This window comes from Thermobia domestica, chromosome 7, assembly GCF_964235325.1.
Source record: "Thermobia domestica chromosome 7, izTheDome1.hap1.1, whole genome shotgun sequence".
Taxonomy (NCBI): Eukaryota; Metazoa; Arthropoda; class Insecta; order Zygentoma; family Lepismatidae; genus Thermobia; species Thermobia domestica.
The window spans coordinates 191646979-191670873 of record NC_137460.1 but is presented as its reverse complement, the minus strand read 5'-3'; the positions used below and the strand labels follow the sequence as shown (position 1 = coordinate 191670873).

Below are 23895 nucleotides of genomic sequence, written 5' to 3'. Positions count from 1 at the left end.
AATCTCTTATTTCTGTTTCCACTTGAGATTTACTATTCAACACTCGTAGGGGTTACTAAAGAAGATACCAATGAGTCTTGAAGTGATATAATAATAAATCTTAAGTAGATATAAAGGTAAGAAATTTTGTTATCACTATCTCTACTTCTAAATTGCTTGTATTTATTTCTTACGTAAAATTATTGACTTTACTGATTCATTGATCATCTTTATTTATTTCAATACTAAAAAGCTAGAGTATAGAATGTGTAAAAGAAGAGCATTCATTATTTTCGAAGGACAGACACGTTTAAACTACTAACCAACTGATTAAAATTTTCTCAGTAACCACTGTTGTTCTCGTGGGTGATACTGGCGGTGGTCGAAGTTATCATTGCAGCTGCATTCTGCCATAATTGGCAGGTATTTTGTCGCCAATAAAGGAGCTTCCCTATACTACGGTCCTTAACTAACCTTTCCATCTTGATGTAGCAATCGTCCGATTTGAATAGTATCGGTTAACTGCAGCCTCTTTCGTCACCTCCCTTTATTTCTGTCCACCATGCTTTCTATTACCTACTTCATGACACCGTTTCTTCTCAGATGATGACCAACCATTTTCTCTTCTTTCTAACCACATTCAATACTGTTATTTCCTCTCCTAATCCTTCAAGATTATCATCATTGATTTAGTCTTTTTAAAACCATTGGATCACAGTATGATTCATTGCTAGAAGTTGTTATTTAACTGGTATTTACATGTACTTAATTAAACTCCTCCCGTTACTCATAATACTACTTGCTATCGTTCATATATGGAAAACTCTTTTTCTTTCTCATTTGAAAGAAATTTACCTTTAATATTTACTCCTCGTATTTCAGTTGAACTTGGCAATAACATTGGCTAGGATATAATTTTTTCGAGGTACCTTTCATACAGCAAACAGGAAAAAATCTTGGAAAAACACAGAAGAAGAAATAATGCTTCTGTTACTGCTTGGATAAATTTCTAATTGCACTGTCTTTACTAATTTGAGGATGCTGAATTCAATGGAATTATTTTAAAACATATCCATCCATCTCAAACTTGGGATATAAATATTTATCAACATCTGCACCCACTTCATTAAAAAAAGTAAATGAATTATACTACTGAAGCTAATTAAAATAATAATAATCTTACCTGTACAACGAACTGACTAGAACAAAATGATAAATTGAAGGAAAATTAGGATTCAAACACACTTTTAATGCCTCGTTGTTGTGAGGTTTTATCCTAAAGCAGGAAACGAAACAATCGATCATTAATTCTGTGTCTTGAGAAAAGAAATTTTGTCCCCTGGAGAAAGGTTTGCTTGGGTTGAAAAGTAAAGCCTGAAACAAATAAAATGAATAATTAGAAGCAGTCAAGATCTAATTTCTAATTTCACGTACAACAACTATGCATTCACATCAGAAAAAGCAGATAATGTTGCAATTTATCGAATCCAGCAGAAACATTATCGAGAGGACTAAAACCAAAATTTGAACATGTAGGCTCATCATTCAAATCGAACAAGTCTATAAGAACAAGTTAAAACGGAAGAAAATTCAGAGCTCATAAGATAAACTAAAATAAAACAACAATATTGAGATTCATTACCAAATATTGAGATTTACTTGTGTTACATCTTTCAGTGAATTGGAAGCAATGGCTTGCATATCTTCTGAAATTATCGCCTATTCACTTCGTAAGATTACATGAAACCAAGAAATCCAACATGAAAATTGCTCTGGTTTTCGAAGCCGTAAATATTTTGTGTAAAAGGCATGCAATCGTCTACTACATTTGACACTCACGAACAATGCAACGTAACTGGTGCCAATAATGCAACAAATAACCAGATAACACAGGAAGGCAAATAATGTCCCCTTCCTCAATTGTACATTAATTACTCGAAACTTGAAGAAAAAGTAAGAAACTCGCATTTTTACAATTTTCAACAATCTGATTATGTAAAATTATCAATCTGCATTTTACATGAAATTAATACGAATTTCTCTTACCATTATTATATCATCTTTCTTATCTATTATTCACCACTTGGGCTATGACGTACTCTCGAACTGGAATGGCGCAGAAAGTTACTTTTATTGATCAATTACTAACAGTAATTTCCGAAATGCAAAGTGTTCTTCAGCCACGCTGACCATCACATAAAAACATGTTCGCACTTATTTTCAATTGTTTTACCGTAACTTGGAAAAAGGGTGAAAAAAAAATCGCATCGCGAGAATACCACGATAACAAAATAAATTAGTTTATAAATATAAGATGCTGTGAGATTTTAGTTCCCCACTTACAGCAATATTAATAATACTTTCGGCTGTTACGATCTACACTGGAGAAGTTCCTTAGATCCTAGTTTTCTTAAGAAGTAGGACCTAACGCATTATTCTGTCGCCGTATTACCACTACAATAGTAGTTTCAATTGCAGTTGCAAGTTATAGAAAATAACTTCTTATAATATAGTAAAATCCAGGAACAACATACCTTCTTCAAAAGTGGATTAAGACTCTGCTCCTTAAGAAATGACTTATGTTAGGTGCTACACTAATATTGAGTAATGGATCACACTGATTTTTGAGATTGAGATTAATCGTCAATTTTTAAATGAGAAAGACGATGACAGCTACTACACAGTAGGAAAAAAAAAAAAAAAAAACTTGTATCTACGGTATTGTTATAATACAGCATCTGATTGACAGTAAAATTACATTTAGAGTTTATTTTGACAGAAGTATGATTTCAAGATAAAGAGATGTTATATATTACGTGATTCAATACTTACCTTGAGGTCGTTAATAACACTCTGCACTAGAGTGAATACTACGTTATTGGAGTCTAATATATTGATGTACGTGGAAGCTTTGCAAAGTTTCACACAGGTGACAGCTGCTGCTTCTGTCAGTTGTCTACTCCCACTCTGAGCCGCTACTGCCCTCTTGATAGAATCTATAAATTGTTTCTTCTTTGAATGACGCGGAGAGCATGGAGCTCCAGAATCAGCATTCACTATCTCCTCCAACACTTTCTACAATAAAGTCAAACCACATATCAATTTCCAAAATGTCTGATTGCTACAAAACAAGGTAAGATTATAAATAGGGCAACCAACTTTATGCTTTATACAGCTGTATATTACGCTTTATTTTTCCTTACATTATGCTTTATTATGCTTTTTTCCTAAATTATGCCTTAATACGCTGTCTTTGAACTACACTTCATTTTTACACATTTCTAATACATATTTGTTTTATTTTACTCGTTTTTATTACACAAGCATGTATATGAAACTATTCATTTTTCCCACTAAAAATTACATTAATACAACATACTACCTTATGTTGTGCAATTTTTCTTAAGCGTTTTCAAAGAAACATGTAGCTACACAGTCGACTTCTTCTCATATTTAATGAATTCAGAACAAACAGTATAAAATAGATTACCTCCTACTTTAATATGGTCAGTTGGGAATTCGCTTACTCTCTGAGATGGTATTTACTCTTGATTTTGGCATCTTGGAATAAGCACAACCAGTCTTGTCTGCTTTTTAACACAAAGTGAGGAAAAGAAATCCTTCTAAGCGGAAGGTGCGGAGAGAGGAGGAATTCGAATTTTCAATTGTTACGCGTAAAGACAATTGGCAGTTGATTTCCATTGTTTGCGTCATTGACAACACCCTTTGTTGAGCTTTTTTTTTTTTTTCACAAAATAAAACATGTTTTTTCTTTATTGTACACATACACAGGGTTCTAGAATAAAAAGCATTAAACATTATGTTTTATGCTTTATTTCTGTAAATTATGCTTTATTATACTTATAAAATTAGCAAATTTGGATATGTAAAGTGGTCAAAATCACAGATATGGTATCAACCATAGGTGGAAAATTCCATTATGCTTTATAGTTGCCCTAATTATAAATAATGCACAGATTTAGAAAATATAAAATAATTAAAACAAGCATACAAACTCAGAGATAACATTCTATCCACTGGAATTAAGAACTTCGATATTATTTGCATTTCAAAATCTTATAAGAAGACTGAAGATGGGGTGCAAAAGTCAATAGAATAGTGTTTCCCTATGTGCTAACCTGAGATAGGTACAAAACAGCTTAATAACTGTTACTTCATTACAACAACGTCAAGACGAGACACCAAAATGCTTTTTAAGATTTGACTAGAATCTTACAGTGTGAATGTTCATGTGGAAAGGATACTGGATGTACCAAGTTTAACACTATGCAGTATAAGAACTTAGTATGATGAAAATTACCAATATATACTACTGAACAAGTGTTGGGCATGATAACTTTAAACAGCAAATGCCTACAAGATCTCTGTTGACGAGGTCTCTGGTCTATTTTTTTTTTCTTTCTTTTTTTTTCTTATTTGACGTGTTTTCCTGTAGTATTGCTGTAAGGCATGCGGAACACATTTATTCAATGCCATGATAAGTTATAGGGTCACGTAATACGTAAGCCTTGCTCCAAAGGCATGTTACATTTCAATAACTAACCAAAGGTTACGGGAACTCGTGCCGCTTACTCCCAGTACACTATTGAAGATTATTCGACGTCATGTACTCAAAACCAATTTACCTCAATCCATCTATTGAGATAAGTTCATGTCCTTGGTATTATTCTTCTTCTTCATTTCAGTTTATACAAAAACTATGCTAATCAAAAATGAATTGATAGTTTAAGAGCTTGTGCAAATGTATTGCGGAAGAAATTTGTCACAAAGTCATTAAGAGCAATACAGGATCCAATCACAAACGTTATTACAGCAAGTGCAAGTGAAACATTTTCTTAGAAAGGATCCAAAACACATCTCAATATTGCTGCCTTGTAACGCATGTTGCTCAGTGTGTGTGTATCACCTAAAGTGAGAGAGCACATCTTTAGCAGTTTTAATGGATGACTGAACGGGACACATACGAAATAGAAGCAGAGTAGTACATTCGTCTGCAATCAATATATACATACATCATTTTAAATTGTATGAAATAATGTAAATAATAATATCTGATGTTATTTTTACACTGGTGCAGCTAAGTTGTTAGTGTATAATCAAAAACTTCTGTTGTTTTCGTGAGGACTAAATGGAATAAAATGTAAAAATATTTGTGATGTTTTTAGACACACAAATTGCTATCAAAGGCAAAGCCAATTGGCGTTTAGGTATCAAAGCGAACAAAACTGGTTGCTGAATTCGTAGTAAGTATGTTAACAATCCGTTAGAATTCCCAGGACATATAATCATCCCAGGCGTATATCATTTCATTTTAATAAAATGTGTTAGATCATGTGTGTTGCAGAAGAACAAGACGACGACGACGCTGTAGCCGCTGCTGCTCCTGTTGATAATGATTGATTGATTTGTATTTGCATCCACTGTCAGCAGCAAGGCTACCCAGAAAGACTTACGGTTTAAAGTGGATATGAATCACTGTAGTGCGTTCGATCTTTCCCATCGGGAATCGGTAAGGACTTCGTGCATCAAAGCCATACGTGCTAACCACTAGACCAAGCATGAGCGCTCGTACGAATATTGTCTTTGAACTTTAGACTAAGACATGGTCTCGATTAATACGAACCCTAAGCTTGACAAGTTTTAAATTGAGACGTAAACGTGAGTATTTAGAGGTAAGTCACTGCTAAGCATTATATATGAATACGTATTACAGTTAATTAAATACTAAATATGGCAACTATCAATTTACCAGATGTTACACCAAACAAAACAATTTAAGTTACACTGCTCACATTGCAGCGTGCACCCTACTTCGTTCGTACGAGTTTACCACTCACGTACTTACAATATCAAAATAATACATGTAGAAATGTTTACAGATATTGTAGTATTATTATGGCTTTACACTATCTATCGGTATACAAATTTTACATATTATATATATATGGGGGTGGGTGGGTTGTTTGTTTGTTTTGTTTTCGATGCGACATCGATTTACGTTAAGTAACAACAAGTCACAGGTTTTCCACTTCCAGCTGATTTAGATAATATCATAAAATTCATGACGACAAAACGCAACCTCGACCATCTTTAGAAACATTGTGGACATATTACTTGTGAAAGTGGATCAAATCAAGTTTGTTCCTGAGTAATTTCTCTGAATATTAAGAGAAAGTATTTTTTGTACTTACGGGTGACAAAATCAGCAGCATAACTTGAAGCGGCCATACTGCTGCTCTGCCTTTCTTGTTTTCTGCAAAACTGTCCAAAATATCGAACAATCCTTCACAGCATTTCGACAATTCTTCGTTGGGTTGTTTCTATAAATATAAAAATACATGTATGATGTAACTACGAACTACACTTTACGAATTTCTAATTATAGAAAATACAAAGCACTGATATTTTTAAGCTGATTAATCCTTAGCTATTTGCGTGCGGTGAAGGCACACTCGCGCCGGGTCAGTAACACTCACCCATGAAAATGCAATAAAACACTCATGTGCAACATATCTAAGAACATCAATGACTCAAGATGCTATTATTTCAGCACATTTTCCCATATTTTTCAGTGTACATGTTAATGTGGAGAATAAGTTATACATCATACGGTTACAAAAGAACAGGAACAGCCTTAAGAGTTATCTCTGCTTTTAGCAAAAACAGGAGTGACAAAAAACGCATTTAGGAAGAAGTACATTTTGCAGGTTTTTGAATAAAGAGAATGTTTTAAAAGAAAAGGAATCACCAAAAGTTCTGTGTACAACATTGTACTCTAAGAAGTTAACATATGAACATTATGTAAAACTGATTAAGAGCAAGTAAAAATTTCGATAGAATGTACGTGTCGAATAGAATGGAAAAATTTGGAAAGTAAAATGAAAAAGTACTAGAAATAGGAAGAGAAAATATAATAATATTGAAAGTATTAAAACGAGAAAGAAAATTAGAGACGTGACAAAATGCATGGTGGAAGAATGAGAGGTGGACGTGGTACAGAGGAGCAGAAAACACTACAATTGATGAACAGAATATAAACTAATATTTGCTATGTAAAGGCGAAGATATGAACTGAGGATCGCTGAAGCATTCATGGAGGCTACTCATTTTCAGCAAATGATCCGGAGCAGAATACTTATGATCGTCACTATTCTTTATCAATGCAGATTTCTTTTCTGGAACAGGAAATGAACTACAAATCTCTGGACTCTAAGGTACTATTACACGGTTTACCACATAATTTTCTAAAAGTGCGCTCTAAATTTGAAAGCTCTACCTGCTCGTCCAGTAGTTGATACGAGCGCTTTTGGTACATGGGAACGTAGATTTGATTCCCGGTGGGAGAGCGTTGAAAAATTTGAACGATGGTTCTGATTACCCTTTAATCCGTGGGTATACGTCTCATTGTCTAGCTGCTGAAAAGGGAAGTTAAACTTCGATAACCAACAACCGTCTAAATTTGAATCTCATGACTTCTCGATTTACGAACACCCATAGTAATACACAGTCACGAGCTGTGTAAATCTGGTTTATTGTAGTAGCAGAAAAGATCATACTAGTGTTCCAACGACAGCAATACAGATACAAATATAGTAATCAGACGAGTTAAAAGAAATAACTTCAACACCGCATCCACAGAACTGCCACAGGATATTATAGATATTTGTTCAATATACAGGATTATTCAACAGTCTAGTTACACTCTCACAAGTTGTAAATAACATCAGGAACTGGGATGTTCTACCTATTGGCGGTCATTCTAAAAGCATACGATTCTAACATGCATTTTCACCTAGCTTTATTTATGTAAGAGTGACTAATATGTCAATGTGGAAGATCAGCATGTTAATATTTTACATGTTTGTTATTGGAGAATCAAAATGGCACTAACCTTTCAAAATGCATTGACATTGTGATATTGAGTGATGGGTGCAGTACCCGAGTAATTGTGGCCGAGTTCAACGCATTGCATCCGTAACACCTGCCCATATCACACACTACCCTAAGAATCTGTCAAACTTAGAGAAAACGTTTCTGCGACAACCCACAGAGTGGGCGGCCGAAGACTGCTATGAACGAAAAAACATCAACTGCTGTCATGGCAGCATTTATCAAAAGGCTGACCTACAGTACCCGCAATGTAGCATGTGGCAGCTAGTTAGACTCGAAGTTCAGTCCTTCATATCATGTAGTGCAATCAGTCCGCCCCAACATGCTGCAGTTACAGATATACCTAACCAAGGACGACTCCGGAAGCCGATTAGAGTTTTGTATTGGACTCTGAAATAAAATATCAATTTACAGTTTCTGCATGTATGTTGTTCAGTGACAACGCAACTTTTCTTCCTAAATGACAAGGTAAAGAAACAAAACCATCGATGCCTGCCAGAACCCACATTGGATTAATGCGTATAAATATGTGGGATGACAAAAATCAATAGTGTATTGTAGAATAATAGGCACATGCATCGTGAGTCACGTAATCATTGAAAGCGCATTGAATGGTGACCGACATGGGACTGTTACGCAACGTGTTTCCATTACTTCTGAATCTAGAAGGCGCATTCCAATGTACCTTCAGCATAACGTTGCGCCTTGAGTATGGACTGCAGGCCCGACGGATGGCTGAATCAACAATTTTATCGCCAATGGATCAGCAAATGATGTTCGCCAGTGCAGTGGCCACCGCGATCCTCAGACTTCACACCTCTGAAGTTTTATCTATCGGGACAAGTAAAACCTCGTGTATCAGGTCGAAATCAGCAGCGTCTGTGAAATGCACAAGCGCGTAACGAACATCTGTACCATTGTGGATCCTTGATTTATTGCTAAGAAAGGTACATGAAGGATGGAAAGAACGCCTTGTGGTATGAATCGAGCGAGATGTTTACCACACTGAGCATAACTGGGGTATTGTAACTGTTGATACCCCACATTAACATGTGAATCATTACTTCAGAAACAAAGTTAAGTAGAAACTATATTGGACTTGAAAATTTTCAGTTTGTTTCAATATAGCCGCCATGATGGTCCTATTCCTTCTTAAGTAGAATTCAACCTTCAACGGCAATAGTGCAGATTACATTCCAATACCTACAGTCATTTCCATCTTAGAAGGATGTATTTAGAAGTGTAAATCACTCTGAAGATTGATTGTTCAGAAGTTAAATCTGTTACTTTCTCACACTCATATTAAGCTTATAAAAAGTCTTATTCTCATTTCTGAGTTATTTTTTTTAGAAATTTGTTATAATTATTGTACATTATCGTGGTCAGGAAATTTTCTATTCCTTTTTGTTTCAACTAAAAAATCATTAACTGATTAAATTAAACGAGTAAAAGAAATGTGGCTGATTTCTGGCTTACTATGTCTGTGACCCAACTACTCCACTATCCAGTCTGTACCCTGACATATCTAACATCTCACTACTGAAATCGGTGTGCAGCCCTTTACACTACATCTCTCAAAATCTTACGTTATTTTCGAAAATAGTATCCGGATAAATACTTCCAATACAAATTCTAAGTTTCTATTCTGTTAAGTTAGCAGTTTATTGTCAGCAGTACAAAACAAAATTTCTACTACGATGAAGGACTATGTCGACTTCTGAATTCAAACCGTACAGGAACCTAATTATATTTAAGGATTTCTTAACACCTAAATAGTGAGTAAATTCTTCACACTTATTAATCAAAAATTACATGAGAATCATTCATTATCATCAACGAATGTTGATAATAGCTTAATATTCCATATTCTTCGACCGAATGTACATAAATTATATTTGGTACACTCTTATATTATTTGTACAGCAAATCTCAATTATCACACAACTATTTAAGTTTTTGTTTTATGTTAGTAGTTTAAAGTTTATTATTACCAACTTTTGTAGATTGAAGTACAATCACCAACTTTCTATGATGCCTGTATATTCTTAGGACGAAAAGTAAAGTTTTTCGTGGTTAATAATTATTGTCCCATGACTCATGAAGGAGATCCAGATTCCATTTTAAGACAGGAAAAAGTAAACGAATGTCACGCTTAACTGTATATTCACTTCTCACGCCGCCCCGGTGCCAATGAAGAACTGTAAGGCATCGAAAAGAGCTCTATCGATAAACCCAACACTCAACAGATTTGTATACATCTAGTACATGCAGTAACAATACGTCAACAATAAAAGGTATGCGTTACTACACTGAACTTCCTCGCTACAATTTCTTAAGGTGGAAAAAAGATGAAAAAAGAGAACAGGAAAGAAGAAACAAAACGAAAGAAAAGCGAAAAGCACAATCACGTTAAGCTTCAGTTATTACTGAAACGTATAACTGCAAAACACGAATTAAAGTATAATAAGGTGTTTTCTGAAAACTTCGTCCGAAGAAAACTCATCTCAAATCTAAGCTAGTAACTTATGCCATAGTTTATGAAATAAACAAAACTGTAGTATAATAATAATAATAATAATAATAATAATAATAATAATAATAATAATAATAATAATAATAATAATAATAATAAGAAGAAGAAGAAGAAGAAGAAGAAGAAGAAGAAGAAGAAATGTATGATGATGATAATAAAAATTCACCCACAAGAATAAACTACATCTTGTGGATATTTTCATAAGAAGTGATTTTACGCAGTATAATACGGTTACTAAAGCAATATTTATTCATGGAATATGAACAAAATCGCCTAACTTCTTTTCGAAAAAAGTGTCCGAAGAAAACTCACCAGTAAGAGTAAATTACATGGTTTCTTTCGGGACATATTGTCAGATTATTACTTCTTCTTCTTCTTCTTGTTCACTTCAACTAAAGGTTGGTGAGCAACATGGAAATTTTAAAACTTTTCTCTACCTTGGAAGAGTTCTTTTACACTTCGATAAGGTTACTACTAAAACATTTATTTATGAAATATCAACAAAAGTCCCTTAGTCGTTTTCAGAAAATCGATCGAGAAAAACTGACCCCATCTGGATTTTTCCGATAGAAATAACTAATACCACAGTATACGGATGTTAACGAAATACTGATTTATGACTTTTTTTTTTTCTTAGAGTCATTTTTAAGAAAATCGCAATTTTTACTTTCACACTTCAGCAAACTACTCTTATTCTTGAAGGTAAAAAGAAAATTCGAAATACCCTTTTGGAAAATTCTACAAAGCCTTAAGTTTAAAATTTGGTTCAAATATGTTAAACGGTGTGGCCTCTAAGGCGAATGTACAACAGGACGAACAGACAGGCAATGTCGAAAAATTACTTTTTCGGTATCTAGGGAATATGAAACGTATAAATCCATTGAAATATCGAATTCATTTTTTTCCATGATTATCGTTAAATTTCACTGTACTTTCTTTTTTCCTAACGTCGATCGAAAGGAAAAAATAAGCTCAAGCTGTAGGAAACAAATATAACTACTACTACTACTACTACTACTACTACTACTATAATAATAATAATAATAATAATAATAATAATAATAATAATAATAATAATAATAATAATAATAATAATAATAAAGAAATAAAGTCTTAATAGTACGCTGACCTAATTCTACCTACACTGCAACTGACACACTTGACATCCAGTTATAAAATAATACCTACCTGCAAATCTGCAAATTCTGAAGGATACGTATCCATCCAATTCCAAATTGCTTTCTCCAGTGAACTCATTAGCACCACATGAACACATTTCTTTAACTGACGGAACTTCTGAATACACTCTGTAAAAAATAAAATTCAGAATAATACTATATAGCAGGACCACTTAAATGAACAATGATACTTTGTTGTCCTAGCGCACTGGTTGCTTTCGATGTTAGGAACTTGCCATTATCTACTTGTATTACATTCGAAATACCAAATATCTGACATGCGTTGATCTGTACCTGAGGTATGTGAAGTCATCCTTCCCTGAACGGTATGTGAGTGTTACAACAACATAACATTGTCCAAAGCACACTCATAATATGAGATTATTTGTAAATTACAATTCCTCTGTAATTCGAGAATTAACCCCAAAATTACCTGGTTTATATCTGCTATGTGAATTACAATGGAGTCAAATTTCCCCAGTGATTATTATACCGTATCTATTGAATTTGAGTTAACATATTGAACTAACAGCGATATTAGAAATCTCTGACCTCTACTTTACATTTATGGTAAATATTTACATCTCTCTTACCGCTTATATTATTAAAGCAAGGGCTTGTGCTATGTTTCAAACTGACCGTCAGTGCTGTCTTCGCAGGGTAGGTACTTCTTTATGTCCACTTTTAAAATAAAGTTCACTGAATTCACTGCTTATGAGGCTGTTATCTTAATCATTAGCATCATCTTCGTTTTCATGATACGAAATATCTTCGTCATCTACCTCAACGTCATTTACTTGTATCATTAATACCGCTTTCCAAAAGGATATTCCGTACTCTGTCACTAGTATGATGTTTGCTGGACATCATAAATAGATAAGATATTCTAAGCAAGTTCCAAAATACACCGCTATGTAACCACGAGACCCTAACACAGTCGAGTTTTCAAAAGCGTAGCCAGATCATAAACACATCCGAATTCAAGTGTGCCATTTGTTCTAAAATATATCATTCAAGTAAGGAGGAAGCCAGTAATAACTACAACTGATAATGTGCTTGTAAATTTTCTTGTTTTTAAAAGAGGAAAAGTAATTTTATTTACTTTTCTAATGTGTTTTTGAGAAATAAGAATACATTTTAGCGAAACCTGGATTATGCCTATTATCAACGGGGTCAAATCAGCCAGTACCAAATGAATTATTTAAAAAATAAATATACAGTAGATATATTATAATAAAACTAACAAGAAGTGAAGTGCCTCATCTTTGCCTCCGTGCTTATTACTTTAAATTAGTATTTCCTTCCTCTCTAAGAACGTCATCAGTATCATTTTTATTACTCTATCACCGGATTTTTACTTTTACATCCGCTATTGTAAGTTTTGTTTTGTTTAAACAACAGAAGATTGTTTTGTCACTATTATTATTCAACTTTGTTCTGGAATACCTTATAAGGAATATTAAAGATAGCAACCAGAACCTAGAAGTGAACGGTATTCACCAGGTTATGGCATATGCTGTTGATGCAAATTTAATTGGGGATGACAGCAGAGCAATAGAAAGAAATGCAGAGATCTTATTAAACGCTTGCAGGGACATGGGTTTAGAAGTAAATGCAGAGAAAACTAAATACATAGAAGTGTGTCGGGACCGTAATACGGCAAATTATGGATGCGTTAAAATATTAAATAATACTTTTGATAAAGTGGATAGTTTCAAATATCTAGGATAAATATTAACAAACAAAAACCATATTCACGAAGAAATTAAATGTCGACTAAAATCACGGAACTCGTGTTATTATTCAGTTCAAAATCTCTTGTCGTGAAATCTGTCAAGGAATTTGAAGCTTAAAATATATAAAACGATAATCATGCCTGTTGTTCTGTATGGTTGCGACACATGGTCGCTTACTCTGAGGGAAGAACATAGACTGAAAGTATTTGAGAACAAAATCCTGAGACGAATATTCGGACCCAAGAGGAATGGGGAATGGCGAAAACTTCATAACGAGGAACTACATAATTTATACGGTTTACCCAGCATTGTTAGGGTCGTCAAGTCTAGGAGGCTTAGGTAGGCAGGTCATGTAGCTAGAATGGAAGAAAGTAGAAACGCTTTCAACGTTTTGACAGGAAGACCCATGGGAAAACGACCATTAGGAAGACCTAGGCGCAGATGGGAGGACAATATTAAGATGGATATCGCAGAGATAGGAATACAAAGTAGAAACTGGATCCAGTCGGCTAAGGATAGAAGTCAATGAAGAGCTTTTGTGAACGCGGCATTGAACCTCCAGGTTCCATAAGCCATAGAGTTAGTTAGTTAGTTAGTTAAACAACAGAAGAAAGAAATACTCAAAGTAGTAAACATGTTGGCACAAGGTGAGTCACTTTTCTTACGAATATATGTCCTACAGTTCCTATAAGTAGATAACAAAAGTGAACATTACACTTAAGTCAACAGTATACAAGTCAAGAAAAAAATACAGAAATTTTACGAAACATTTTATTCTGAAATAAAGGAAGAAAATAAAATTTGAACACATAGGCAAAACTGACTCTTTCCCTGATATCTCTAGGGTTAAGGTTATTTGTAGAATTAAGTCCGCTTCACATAAATACTCTCCATGACACTGAATTACGGCACCTAATTAGCCTAAAACACTTCCCTTTGCCGTCAGCACAGTACGGTGACCAAATGTCTCATTCTTAATGAGATTGTCCCTTTTTATTAGAAAGTCGCGCAGTGTTCGGAAAATAATGCAAATGGGACGCAAAATGTTCCTTTCTTTAAGACAAGTGCCCGAATTTTGGCTCTTAATTATGTAGTATACTAGTAATTTGCTGTATAAATTTCCACCCTTCTACAAGAAATTTAAAGACAGTCAAAAAACAATTCGATATCATTAAATCTGGATTCTGTTAAACATTAAAAGGTAATGAAAAAATTTAAATCGACAAGGGTTAAACAAATACTACCAATATTATTTTTGAAAAGTAGAGACTTTTTTCTCAATCGCATGATTTACATCAAAAATAAACTTGGTCAATGGATCGTGAGTCAGGATTTCTGAGTGGGTCAATGGGTTGTGGGTCAACACGACGTGACCCACTGCGATCTACCACCCACCGTGACCCACCGACTTACTGTATTTCTACTACTTTGGTAGTTATATCATTTCATTTCCCATGACAAACACTTTACCACTTTATATCGTGAAGATCAGATTCACCAACATTGTAACAGAATGGTGCTTAAGCGACTGACCGCAGAAATTCAAACTCCGATTAGTGATAATTTCACAGTCTTGTTTTATTAGAAGTGTAAACTCCTTAGTCAGTGGAAAGGAGGCGTGGATCACGATTTAGAGTTGATAACGATGAGTTTTCGTGGGTGGTGGAGGTCTTGGTGGGTGGGTGGTCAGTGGGTCATGGGTCAAGTTTTCATTGACCCACGACATATATGAACGACATAATCATGACTAAACCAGTATTGTCAAATTGTGCCAGATGGAAATATGTCTTTTTTAATAAACATATATATGTACTCCCATGCGCAAAAAATATTGCGCGTATACTGTAACTCACGATTTTTCGCAATTATTTCATTTTCCATATGTTTATGGGTAAAATTTAGTTATTAGTAAGTGGAGATAATAGAAAGCAATCCATCTAAGGAGATATTTCCAAAAAATATAATAAAATAATAAAAATATAAGCAAAAAACAAAATTATGTTCGGTTTTGTGTATACTGGCAATAATGTTTTCGAGGGAATTTTTGGAGTAGCACAGCACGATTGCAGAGGGAATAACAAGATTAGTAGGAGAAGACCTGAACCAAGGAATGGAAATTGGAGTAAAATATTGCATTTATTGGCTTAAATCTAGGGTGTAAATTGTCTGCCAAATATAAATTAGCTTCTGTAAGCAAGATGTTATGCGAAAATATATAAACAAAGAGAAAAACTGTTGTCTTAAGTTTGGAAGTGACATGCTCTATAGCCATGAGCATTTATTTCTTAAGAAAAAGATCGGCAACAAAAGAAAATCTGTGTGGTCAAGTGGGTAGAGTGACGGACTAGTAATTCTTATACTGTTTTGACACCAGATCGAATCCCATCCGGTCCTGTTCAATTTTTTTTTTCTTTACAAAACATTGTAGAAAGTGTATAATTTTTATGTTGATAAAACTGAAACAATACAATTAGGAAATAACTTTTTGTTTCCTCTGATGACGTATTTATTTAGAATTAGTGTACTATTAGTAATACCGATTGCTTTCAGTTTATGGTGTTGTATAGCTTCCTTTATCATCCTCTTTTCTTGAAAAAAAAATTATCTCCAATAAAGTATGAAAAATATATATAGTCAGAAACAGACATCTTAGTATCAAACGTGATTTATCGTGATGAAATGAATAAGTTTCCCGTTATTAAAAAAGAAAACTATAGAAAATCATTGAATTTGGTCTTAAGGTTTTTATTGTGCTATATATATTCTTTATAAGACTATACTTTATAAGGGAAGATGAGCGATCATACCCTCAAATTTAGCTAGTGAGTGAAAGATGTTTTCGGCACAAATATTTTACAGGTTTAGGTGCATGAAACACCAATACGCCATGGTCTTGACCTTCGTTTATTTCACATTATTATCCGACATATCATAGCAGGTAAAAAGCAGCATCAATCGGCAAGAAGAACTGCAAGTTGTGGTCTTAGTCTGTTTTTGATGCTCCGGACTCGATCGCCTAGCACGCTCGTCTATACCTTGACTCATACGTCTATCATTCAGTGCAGGCACATATCCAACTTTTCTTTTCGGAGGGGACCCGACACGAATCCTCGTAAGCACGTAATTCTAATGTTTCAAAAATATCAATAATAATAATAATAATAATAATAATAATAATAATAATAATAATAATAATAATAATAATAATAATGCAACAGTTCTGTATTTCTCTTAAACGTTTCTTACTTGTCATTTATGAACCGGTCAAACTTAATTCTAACTCACACGAAATCGAAAAATATTTTCTAGAGACATGTAAGGAAAACTGTCTGCTACGTATATCACATAACAAAAATAGCAAATGGCAATGAGTGTATCGTTCTAATAAAGTAATGTTATAAACAGACCGGAAACGAAATTGTAATCCCATTTAAAAGTGTTCTTTAATTCCACCTGGTATCAATGGCATTACGGTATATTCTTACAAGTAACACTTCCCAAGTGTAACACTCCGATTTTGATAAAATTTGACAGTCAGATACTACACATAAAATAAACGAATACATGTTTTTTATTTTCTGCGGAAAAACTGTTTTACGGGGGCAAAAGCACTCACCCAAAATTTTGAAAGTTGACGCCCGAAAGACAAAAACAAGTGGACCAAAGTGTACGAAATTGTGCACAGATATGGCAGACGTAAAATGAAGGAATACGTGTTTAGTATTTTCCTGGAAAAAACGGTTAGGTGGGACGCAGACCCCTCCAAACCTTTGATCATGAAATATCAAAAGTGCTAGTAACAATATGTCTGATGTGTGTAAAGGACGAAGAATTCCGATGACACTTTGTGTATGGACAATACGCAAAAACTAAACGAATGCCTGTTTTAGGGGACAAAATCCCCTATCCAAAATGATGAAAGTAGACGCCCGAAAGGCAAGAAGAAGTGAACCGAAATGAATGAAATTGTGCACAGATATTGTAGACGAAAAATGAGGGAATATGGGTTCCGTATTTTCCTGAAAAAAAAAACGTTTCGGTGGGACACAGACCCCTCCAAAACAGTATGTCAGAAGTGCTTAAAGGACATGAAGAATTGGAACGACACATTGTGTAGGGACAATACGCAAAAAAAAAAGGTTTATTTTCTGCGAAAAATTGGTTTTAGGGGGCAGAATTCCCCCCCCCCCCAATTTTGAAATCGTGCACAGATATTCTAGACGTAAATCGAGGTAATTGTGTTTCGTATTTTCCTGGAAAAAAGCGATTGAGTGGGGCTCGGACCTTCTAAGCTGTTGATTAGGAAATATCAAAAGTGCAAATAAGTATGTATACGTCAGAAGTTCCTAAAGAGTATGGAGAATTGCAACAAAACTTCGTATAGGGACAATTTGCAAAACAATAAATGAAATGCATTTTAATTTGTATGAAAAAACAGTGTTGGGGCCTAGAGCCCCTCCAAAAAAAAGTTAATATTACCGTAAAAGTGCAGGAAGGAGTGGACCGAAGAAAATGAAATTGTGTGTAGATATTGTATAGACTGTATGTAAAATAAGGACTTTCGTGTTTTAAAGATGTCCCTATCAATTTTGGCACATCAACAGCAAACAGGAAATTAATCGGCACGAGTTTTTGTTTATGCGGAAAAACATTGTAAGGGTTAAAGTTGCCTCGTGAAATACTACAAAATACGCTATACTGTTTGTGCTTGTTGTTGATCTGCCAAATTTGAAGAAATCTGATGGAGACACTTGTGAAACACGAGGGCTTTATTTTTCATATCCAATATCTACAGGCAATTTCATTCGCTTCGGTCCAATCCTTCCGACATTCAACGCCTCGGTCCACTCAAAAGGTTTTTTTCTCTTTTCAGGAAAATACGAAGCACGTATTTCCTCATCTTACCTCTACAACATTTGTGAACAATTTCATTCAGTTCGGTACATTTTTTCTTGCCTTTCTTGCGTCAAATTTCAAAATTCATGGGGGGGACCTTTTGTCCTCTAAAACCGTTTTTTCGCAGGAAATAAAAAAGGCGAATTTGTTTATTTTTTGCTTATTGTCCTAACACAAAGTTTTGTTCCAATTCTTCATGTAAATTTAGGCACTTCTTGACATACTGTTATTAGCACTTTTGATATTTCATGATCAAAGGTTTGGAGGGATCTGTGCCCCACCTAACCGTTTTTTCCAGGAAAATACAAAACACGTATTCTCTAATTTTATGTCCGCAATATCTGTTCACAATTTCGTTCACTTTGGTCCACTTGTTTTTGCCTTTCGAGCGTCAACTTTCAAATTTTGGGTGAGGGCTTTTGCCCCCTAAAACCGTTTTTCAGCAAAAAAAAATAAATAAAAAAATAAATAAATAAAAAAATAAAAAAGCACTTATTTGTTTATTTTATGTATATTATCTACCTGCCAAATTTTATCAAAATCGGAGTGTTACACTTGGGAAGTGTTACTTGTTAGAATTATAACAACAACGCATTGTCCACAGTTTGGACACTGACTCAAAGTAATCTGACATAAAAAAAAAACTCAAAAGGGAAAAAGTAGGTTTATTAAAAAAGTGCTTGAGGTTTGGTAAGGGACAGCTTCCAGGACCTCACGCTGGATATCACTGAGTCAATGCATTATATTTGTTTCTTGCAAAGATGATAATTAGATGCGTAATGTGTAAAATTATATCATAGTTTGACTTTTTATAGGTCTTTCCTTAACACATCCATATTATCCGGCGTTCTGCCTGCCTGTTTTATGTCGGATAAGCGAAACCTGTATTTTCAGATAGCATATACACAGGAGCTAGAGGTCTGCACGGGCCGGAATTTTTAGAACGGACTCGGCCCGTCCCCTTTAATTTATAATCTATAGGCATTAGCGGATTAAGGGCAGAGCCAATGGAGCCCAGGGCCCCCAGCTCAGGGGGCTCTTTAAAATCCCTCTGTTTAATACTTACGCTCGCGGTATCGCTAGATTTAAGTCTTTGCATCAGCAGCATTTACCTGTTAATAATGAATGCAATTATTTAATTGTTAATAATGAATTTAACTAAACTAATTATTGTAAACTTGGAGCACATTCAAATATTACAGCATAGTTCTCGGTAGTTCCATAAGTAATTTCAGAGACCACGGTGTTTCAGTGGTAGAGCGTTCACCTTTGGTGCATGGAGTCCTTGGTTCGATCTATGCTCGCGCCAAGTGAACCTTGTGCTGGACAAACACTGTGTGCGTAGGTTATCTCGAGGTTCTCCCGTTTTATCCCACTTTTTTCATTCCACCATTTCATTCATTTCTTATCATCACTGTCTCTTTTAGCCTATCCGGCATAATCGTGGGACGTAAAACTTAAAAATTTCATTTCAAATCATTTCAATCAAAAAACGGTTGCAGGAAGTACCGGTATGTAATTTCGAATAAAACGAACTACTATATACAATTCTGAGTATATTATTCTTTTATGAATTTCTCGCGAACCTTATTTCTAAATTGAAGGGTAAGAAGACTAAATTCATTCTCTTATTATTATAGATCCATTTCAATTGAAGCAGTTGGAATAGTTGAAAAAAAAAAAAAAAAAAACCTACCCTATATTCCAGTGTGCCACAATCGGTATAACGCGCCACACTGGTGTGTCCAGCAAAGTGAAGAGTGTGACGCAAACTTTTTCCTATTATTTGCAAGAATATTTGTCGAGTTCCTGTTATTTATTATTATTATTATTATTATTATTATTATTATTATTATTATTATTATTATTATTATTATTAACGATTTTTTCATGGATCAGCTGTCTGTATACGGTTAAGCAACCACAAGTATCACATTGAAGGAATGAGTGTAATTATTTACTTTAATAGTAATACAAAAGTCTATTTGCTTGTATATTCTACCGGTAATAACTGCATCCGTCTAGAAAGCTAGGACTAACAACAAAGGGGTACCAAGTTGTGACCACACACCGCCCCAAATCGTGGGTGCCACAAGTTCTCTTCTACGCCTTAGAACAATAAGGGCTGTAGCGTTCAGGGAGAGAGAGAAACAACTTAATTCCATTGCAGTTATATGCTTATTAAATGTTAACTTATATTTATAAATTGTGTAAGTGATCGTATCGTTTTCTGTTTATTATTATTATTATTATTATTATTATTATTATTATTATTATTATTATTAATAATAATAATAATAATAATAATAATAATAATAATAATTGTTATTATTATACATTTCTTAATACGTTGATTGCCATGTGTATGGAATTCCATACACACGGCTGTCCTGTACAGTAGAGCGTGATTATTTTCCATACGCAAACAATGTAGATATTCCAAGTTTGTTGTGTTCGTTCTATAGGTGTGTATGTAATTAGATACATATGGCGTAGAAATCAAAATTTAATGTCCATGCCACGTATATGCAAAACCATACACAAAGACATTTATGAACAAAGACATTGAGTTTGAGTTTAACGTCTCGTTCAACAACGAAGCTATATGAGACGTCGGCCTACTGATTAACGTGGACTCCGAACCACGTGAGCTCTCGCCAGGAATCGAAGCCGGGTCTTCCACGCCAAAGGCGCGTACGCTAGCCACTAAAGAGCTTATGACTGAGACATTTATGAGCTAAAACAAAGGCAAAAACAAAGATGTGTGATGTGATTTTGAGTTTATCGTCCCTTTCAGCAGCGAGGCTATATGAGACGTGGACCTACTGATTAACGTGAAATCCGAACCACATGAGCTCCCGCCGGACGAAAACAAAGACCTTTGGAATTGACAATTGTTTGGACATTCCAGTCGAACCTACCTAATATTAACAACGTTTCTACGATAATTTCGTAACTTGTATTATTTCTTTTGTTGATTAGCTTGGTTAGGCTTATTTAAACACTTGCTTCTTTGCACCGACGTGTCACATCTCTTGGATGAAGATACACTAGCTCTCACTGGAAATCTAATCCAGAACCAATGCACTTGAACCATTTGACCACAACAAGGCACATTTAAAAAGAAGTTTCGATTTTGTTCGGAAAATTGCGATTAGGTGTAACATTTAAAAATATATTTAAGAAAGGGTACGGAGTAAACGCACTGTACTTTCTCGCTCGAATTTTTTACACTGACTTATGTTAGGCTGCAACTGTTATTGAAACATTTATTTGGGAAATTGCGAATAAAATAATGTTTTGGAAAACTTTGCTAGAAGAAACTTCAGGCCCAAAAGTAAAGTACCCATTGGTCATATTTCCGTTAGAAATAACTTGATCCATATATTAGAATTATAAAGGATATAATTGTATGTGAACTATAAGCAAAAGCGTCTGAGTAATTTCTGAGAAAATTATGCCAAAAGTCATTCCCCAAGAATAAATTATCCCTTGTGGATCTTTTCAGTACAAACGAGCTATGCTATACTGTTAGTGTTTTCATAAAACATTTATTTATGAAATACAAACACAATCGCCTGAGTCGTTCTTGAGAAAATCGCAGGGTAAAACTTACTGTCAAAAGTAATATACCATTTCTAGATTTTCCGGATGAGGGAATTATACCATATAGCTAGGTTATTTATGTAACACGTATTTATAAAATATGAACAACAAACATCTCCTGAGTTGTTTTTAGGAAGGTCATCGGGAAAAGCTTACCCCCAAAGGTAAACTCTTCTATCTGTACTTTTGACAGTATATCGAGTAATTTTTAAGCAAATCGTCGGGAAAAATTTCACTGTCAAAGTAAACTATCTCTTTTGGATTTTTCTTTTCGGAACAAGCGAGTTATACCATATTGTAAGATTATTACAGAAAATATTTTTACTGAAATTAGAACAAATTTGTCTCAGTTATTACTGAGACAATTGTCCAAAAAAAAACCAACCCTTGAGAAAATCACTTCTTCTGTATGTTATCGGAATAAACTATTTATGCTTTATGTTAGTTTATTAATGAAATATTTCTTTACGAAATATGAACAAAATTGCCTGAGGCGTTAATGGGAAAACCATCGGGGGAAAGCTCACCCTAAGATTAAGCTACTCCTTCGAACGAGTTGTCATATTGTTAGGTAATTAATGATACGTTTATTTATGAAATGTGGTTGAGAAAATTGTGCAAAAAGAACGCATACCATACAGTAAATTACACCATATAGGCCCTATATTTTTTCAGAAAAATTATTCATATGTGGTGGAGATTTGTTAATAAAATATATATTTATCGAAAGTAAATAAAATCGTCACAGCTTTTTTTTATTTGAGAAAATTGAATTATTTTAAATTTTAATCCTTCAGTAAATTACCCTTGCTTTTAGGTGTCGAAGGACATAAAATTCGAAAGATATTATGTTATTAAAACGTTATGTCTAGAATTCGGTGCAGATACGTTGAACAGTATGGCCTCTATTTGAGTGCGTGTAAAAGCGTGACGAACCGAGAGACAAATAGATGGACAGACATCGAAAAATCATTTTTTTCGATATGTAGGAGCCATGTAACTTGAATTTATTGAAATCTAGTATTCGGTTTTTATAACTATCACCACACTTTCTTCTTTCGTCGCTCGAATGTGAAAACGAATAGGCCTACACCGACACGTACTGTGATAATTTGTAATCTCAAAAATTTAATTTGTTATGTTTAATGTGTGGTTACTCTAGAAAAAAAAGCTTATGCATGTTACATCATTTTATTATCAGTTTTTCATGCTACTGTATAATTCGGTACGATTATAGTTAATATTCATGGCATCTTTTGGAAGCATTCGCGTTCCTCACAAAGAGAGCTGTAAAATTTACTTTTGTTTAAAGAAAGCACTCTTGATTTTTTTTCACACAGACTTGCATTTGTTGCACTTGTGGATATGAAACAAAAGGAGAGAGAGAGAGAGTCAATACTTTAAAAAGAAACACACACACAGAAACACTAGAACAGTTTTTTTTCTTCATGACAACGAGCTATCGCTGTGACTGTGTTCCTCACGCTGTGTGTAAGCTGCAGGTTGCTCTTGTTTTGTTTTTTTTCTGTTCCTGACTCACAGACACTCGCAGTGAGTTGAAGCTGTGTAAAAACGGAGAGGGAACGGTTAAGCATACCATACCATAAACTAAAAACAATCGCTATTAGTAATAAATAGTAAGCTAATTCTGAAAAAATACGTCATCAGAAAAACAAAAAGTTATTTCATTATTATATTATTTCGTTTCTTATTAACATAAAAATTATACACTTTCTACAATGTTTTGTAAAGAAAAAAAAATTGAACAGGACCGGATGGGATTCGATCTGGTGTCAAAACAGTACAAGAATTACTGGTCCATCACTCTACCCACTTGACCACACAGATTTTCTTTTGTTGCCGATCTTTTTCTTAAGAAGTAAATGCTCATGGCTATAGAGCATGTCACTTCCAAACTTAAGACAACAGTTTTTCTCTTTGTTTATATATTTTCGCATAACATCTTGCTTACAGAAGCTAATTTATATTTGGCAGACAATTTACACCCTAGATTTAAGCCAATAAATGCAATATTTTACTCCAATTTCCATTCCTT

The 23895-nt window shown here is 34.2% G+C and overlaps 1 protein-coding gene across 4 annotated transcripts in view; it reads right to left on the bottom strand.

The window, feature by feature from the left end:
- Positions 1-23895, bottom strand: part of Nf1 (neurofibromin 1) — a 234845-nt gene that overhangs the window by 188722 nt on the left and 22228 nt on the right. For all 4 annotated transcript variants that reach the window (XM_081765704.1, XM_081765708.1, XM_081765706.1 and 1 more), the window contains exons 6-9: positions 11612-11730; positions 6192-6320; positions 2812-3054; positions 1163-1353 (exon numbers count right to left, since the gene is read on the bottom strand). In XM_081765704.1, the coding sequence (XP_081621830.1) occupies positions 1163-1353; positions 2812-3054; positions 6192-6320; positions 11612-11730 (682 nt within the window). The remainder of the gene's footprint in view (positions 1-1162; positions 1354-2811; positions 3055-6191; positions 6321-11611; positions 11731-23895) is intronic.